Source organism: Cryptomeria japonica, chromosome 5, assembly GCF_030272615.1.
Source record: "Cryptomeria japonica chromosome 5, Sugi_1.0, whole genome shotgun sequence".
Classification (NCBI taxonomy): Eukaryota; Viridiplantae; Streptophyta; class Pinopsida; order Cupressales; family Cupressaceae; genus Cryptomeria; species Cryptomeria japonica.
In genome coordinates this window covers 865,515,071-865,520,777 of record NC_081409.1, presented here as the reverse complement: position 1 = coordinate 865,520,777, position 5,707 = coordinate 865,515,071, and the positions used below count along the sequence as shown (strand labels likewise).

Genomic DNA, 5,707 nt, shown 5'->3' with positions numbered 1-5,707 from the left:
TACATTTTTTTCAGCAATATACAACTCATATTATTGAACATGATACTAAAACTTTGTAGTCAAATTAGCTCACCCGGTCGTGGATCGCAACTTAAGGCGTGGATATGCTCCCCATGGTCTTGAGTTCGAGTCCCCGGCTGTGTTAACTCTGTGTGTGTTTCTACCTTGTGAGTGGGTCGTACACACTGGGGGATTAGTCTTGCTTCGGCAAGGACACCTCCAGATTCCACGATAGTGAATATAAAAAAAAAAAAACCCATTAACGTCATTCAAAAACTGAAAAATTTCATTACGCCAAAATTCCCTATAATGAGAAAATTTACCATTGTGAAGCTTATGAAGGTAGCGCCCCTCTAATGTCTGTGTTTCTATGGTAGATAATGTTATTGTTTGCACCTCTGTCTTTGTCTTAATAAAAATTTCTTCCTTTGCCATGACAAGTAGAGCCTTTGAACAACCATACACCCTTATCTTCTCCACACTCTTCAAATTCCAGTAACACTGTGGTAACCTCTGCAATGCCTCACACTTCATAATTGTCAAAATTTTAAGTGAAGGAAGTGCTCCCTCTTCCACTATTGGCAGCTGCTCTATCTTCTCCAACTCCAATACTGAAAATATCTCAAGCTTAGGAAATCCTCTCCCCTTGCCAAATTCCTCTGGAAACTTCTCTATGTTGGGGCACTTAACTATGTCTAGTTGCTTTAAACTGGGAAGGTTGTGCAGAGCAGGTAGTTGTTTCAGCATGCGGCAGTTAAAAATACTAATGGAACTAAGATGTTGAAATACACAAAATGAATTTTCAATCTGGAGTAACTGAGGACACAATAGCCAGAGCTTTCTCAATTTTGACATGGAGGTTATGTCTTTGGGTAGCCTCTCCATACCTGTGAGAAGCAAGTATAGAGACTCCATCTGCTTCATGCTACCCAGCGTTCCTTCTCGAATTATTTCATTGTTATTTTCAAGCCCCAACCTTTTCAGGTTGTGCAGGGTACCTAAATCACTAATTGAAAGCCGATTTTTTTCACGCTTATTCCACCCTATATTTGAAGAACCGTGTGCAGCCAGGTACTCCAGCGACCTAAGGTTTGAGATCCCAGAAGGCATGTACTGCAGATGTCTACATGAACCAATGTCCAAAAGTTTTAGGGTAGTCAACTTAGAAATGCCGGCCGGAAGTTCTGTGATATCAGATCGATAAAGATCTAATATTTGAAGGTTTTGGAGAGCCGCAATAGAGTCGGGAAGTCTTTTGATTGGCACAAAATATAATCGGAGGCAAACTAAATTCTTTAAACATTCCATGTTTTTTGGCAACGACTGGACTGCAGTCTTTGACAAATCCAGGACCTTGAGAGAGGTCATACTCCGAATCACCTCTTTTGGAATCCCTGTCAAAGAAAGATTCCAAGCAAGCAGCAAGGAACGGATGTAGGGAGCTCTGAATCCCTTTGGAATTCTGGTCAAACTGTTGTCCATCAATGAAATTCTGACATGTTCTGAAAAGTCATTCTCTAGAATCTCAGAAAACCCTCTGCCTGACTGAAAGAAGCATTTTTCTTCCTTCTCGGCAATTTGATGTGCTAAATCATACAAAACATCATGCACAGTAAAAACAATCACCCTTCCATCATTATCCTTACGGACTGGTTCAATAAGGCATCGATCTGCTAACAGATTGACGTACATCTCTCCAATTTGGAGAGGATTCGTCCCAACGACCAACCCCTCTCCAATCCAGTACAATATTGCAATTTCAGTACTGATGACTTCGGCTTTTGAGAAAGCAGCAATGTAGAGGAAGCACAACTGCAAGGAAATGCCATTGCTGGCCACGTCCGCCAAAGCATCGTAGCTTAATCTCAAACTGCTAGAAAGCGTGCCTGAAAGTGAGTGTGCAGCTTTGTTCTGCAATCTCTGGAGTGCGAATTCCCATTCATTTGGGTATGTGATTCCTGCCATTGCATGTCCGATTACTTTGAGGGCTAACGGAAGACCCCCACACTCCTTGGAGACACCCCTCGCTATTTCTTCGTTGATGCTGCTGGGTAAAATTCCTTCGCTGTGTGGAAAGGCATGGAAAGAAAACAAACTCCAACTGTCATCTTCAGTCAAATCTTGCATTTGGATGAGTGATGAATTCGGAACACCCAGCTGTGAGAGCACACTAGTAGTCCTGGAAGTGGCAATTATGATGTTGGACTTGTGGTGTGGAAAGAGAGGCACACACAGCTCCTCTAACAACGAGTTTGCACTTCTTTCCCAAAGATCATCTAGAAACAGGGCAAACTTATGTTTCGCCATGGTTTCATTCAACCAAGATTTCACATGGTCTTCCTCTCTACCGTCCAATCTTTCATTTACTTTCAGAGATATTTGTTTGACAAGGTCGTTTCTTAAAGCATTGAAAGATGGATTTTGTGAAACAGAAATCCAAATCATCAAGTCATTGCAAAAGAGACTCTGAACCTGGTTACTGTTGAAGATTTGTTTGAGTAGCAGAGTCTTACCGGCCCCGCCCTTCCCAACTATGCCGAAACGAGACAATTTTGTGTGCTGCTGTGAATGAATCAGCTCCACAAGTCTGTATGATACAGAACCTTGTCCGACAATGAGCGCCTCCTCAATATACTTCTTGTTAGAAGTGGCTAACGGTAATGGTACTATTTTCATTACTTCGGATGCACGATTCCCAATACTCTCCAATATCGTCTGTTCCTCACTGGACATATTAGAAAAATGATTCTTAAAACATAGAAGAAGCCTTCTTAAGCGATGGTGAATATTTTACTTTATATGGAATATAGAAAGATTGCATGAATGGGAAGGTATGATAAAAGTCATGCAGAAGAATGAGTATGCGCTGCTTACTCTTTGTTATTGATGATTGCGCCTATGTAAAATGAGACCTTGTGGAGCGCCGTCTTCCACTCCTGGAGTTTTTCTGAGCTGAATCTATGTTTTTCTTCATACTCTGAGAAAGCATTGACATAAACTCCTTTTCCTTGGGCCACCCATCGCAGATCGGTAGGTCGAACACAGTAGAAGACAGGAATGATAGGTTTTCCAGATTTGAGCATAAAGGATAGCTCGGCAAGACACCATGGCGATTGCGCATATGTGGGAGAGAAAATTGCTAGATGAAGGGAAGCACTACGCATTGCTTCTTCCACTTCTGCGGGAAAGAAGTCTCCCAACTGGAGCCCTTCGGAATCAAGAAAAACCCTAAAACCCCTGGCTTGGAGGGCATAGTAGATAGCTCTGGCCAGCGTGTCTTTGACATCTGGTCCACGATGATTAATAAATATTCCCCACCGTTCCTTTTGTAATGGTGCAAAAGTAGACACAAATTGAGGTGCAATTTCCTCAAAAGCATTTGAAACTTCAATCTGTAACTGACTATCATTGGTAGATACAGACGGAGATGCCATGGAATTCGATTGAATTGAACAGAGGCAAAAGCAGAAAGCAGGCTCGGCGGTGGGGATATGAAACGAGGGGAATTACTCTAAAGATAAGCGACACACTTTGTGAGGAAAACGAGTGATGTGTATTGTGCAGAAACGCAGAATAATGTATCTGGAAAGGGTCAGTGCTTCTCACACATTCAACTGCAAGCACTGAATGTTAATGAAAGTTAAGAACATTATTAAAAGAAGCACTCACTAAACACCATAAGCTTAAAGTTGGTGAATACAAAGTAAAGGAAAAGAAAAATGTAAATGATAAATGGGAAAAGAATCTATAGTTAACAACTTAAGGCACATTGTCTTTTAAGTGACGAAAAAAATTTCACATGGGTAAAAAAAAAAAAAGTTTGATCATGTCATGGAGGCCCTGTTGATTGCCATTATGTGAAACATAGAAAAAAAGGATAAATGTGAAATATCTAAAATAAAAAAACTCACCTTAGTGGATAGCACTAATGTGAATAGAAGCAATAAAAAATGATAATTGAGTAAGTAAAAGTTGATTTCAAATCTGGAATGGTATCTTCAAAATGTCCTCTTCATTGATCTTTAACCAATCATCTATCCTGACCTCAAATTGATCACATGCATGTGTGGTCCTCCTTGACATTGATCGTCTCGAAAGAGAAGATAAATCCATAATAAAAAGAGATAGAGACAAAAAATACTAGGGCGCCTTGTTTTAAATTTGTTATCTGACTTCTCCTTCCAAAAATTATAATTTTGTAAACAGAAAGCGTAGCCTCAAGGTGAGAGTCTGCCGCTTCGGCGTGGGGGACGCTAGTTTCGACAAAAACTCTTGGTGAATGTGTTGCATGTGATTACAAACTACTTGCCAAGCCTCAACTGTGCCCTTCGTTTTGTGATTACAGCAATCCGTATAAATTGCCTAAATGCGCATTTTAGCCATTATTGCATGTTGAATAAGCATACAATTTTATACGGCTTAAGAAATTTCCTTTGGCATCAACCTCGCTGACACATGTCAAGCTTATATTGCTGTTGAAATTGGAGGACATTTGACTAATCTCTTGTCAAAATTCCCCCCTTGACTCCACTTGCATGCTATCCAAGCTACTTCGTGGAACGAGACTTCAAATATTTAATTCGTAGTTTCTTATAGTCTAATTGCCTATTAAACACATCGTTTCACCATGATGCTTAGTTCCCTCTCTCAATATGATAATGTTTTTGAAATCTCGATGCAACAATTAAGATTTGGTTCTTTTCGTGGAACACCGCAACCTTAAAAGGAAACCTACTGACTTTTTTTGGTCCTTATGTTTCTGATTATCTCTCACTTGATCATCTTTGGTTGGATGTGTCAAGTTACTATCAAAACTAGGCCCATCTAACTTGTATTCTCTCTTTATTCCAAGCTAATCTTCAACATGCCAGGCTCCCACTCTTCTCGGGGAAGACAAATTTGTTTCGATCATGAATTCTAAAGGGAACTTCTCTGTTAAATTGGCTTACAATATTTTGTTGAAGGATAACGATAATAGTGGATTTTTGGCGAAAGGTCTAGAATCTCCACCTTCCTAAAATCAATTTCTTTTGGTGGACCTTTATGCACAATAAAATTCTTACTCAAGAAAATCTTATCAAATGGGGATTCTAGCTTCTTCATAGATGTGTTCTTAGTAAGCAAAACAAGGTAACAATCTCCTAGATTTTGCTCCATTGTAACTTTGCTCACATCTTGTGGGGCTTTGTCTCCCACAAATTCCAAACTAGGAGGTGCTTGAATTAAATTTTGTCTTCCCTTGTAGATGACATGAAGAGCAACCTTTCTCATCATCCTCTTCTTTCGGAGATTTGGAAGCAAATCATTTCCCATCTTGATTGGTGCCTTTGGAAAGAAAGGAACAACCAAATCTTTAGAGGTGAAGAAAGCTCTCCTAAAGAGCTACTTCTGGTCTTCCATAAACTCTTGCTTGAAATATTTTGGTCTCTCACTAGAAATGTCCCTCTCACCCTCCATCCCTATTTCAAGCTACTCTGGCAAAGAATTGGGTCCTTCCCAGTTCTTTCTCTAAATTTGATAACTACAAGAAGCTAGCTAGGCTTAGGACAATGGTCTCCTCAACAGAATGATTGGTGTAAGATTAATTTTGATGATGTAACTAGGGGTAATCTTGGTCTTGCTGGTGGTAGGGGAGTTATTTGTTCCTCTACTAGTGTTATGGCTGTTAGTTATAATGCTAGTGGAATTAGTTCTACTACCAATAATC

The 5,707-nt window shown here is 40.0% G+C and overlaps 1 protein-coding gene across 1 annotated transcript; it reads right to left on the bottom strand.

Moving 5' to 3' along the window:
• Window positions 1-289: 289 nt before the first annotated feature.
• LOC131036374 (probable disease resistance protein At1g61300) lies at window positions 290-3,434 on the bottom strand. The gene is made up of 3 exons (XM_059221164.1): window positions 2,875-3,434; window positions 397-2,725; window positions 290-304 (listed from the first exon to the last, which is right to left on the bottom strand). The coding sequence occupies exons 1-3, from the start codon at window positions 3,432-3,434 to the stop codon at window positions 290-292; spliced, it is 2,904 nt and encodes a 967-aa protein (XP_059077147.1).
• Window positions 3,435-5,707: the final 2,273 nt, after the last annotated feature.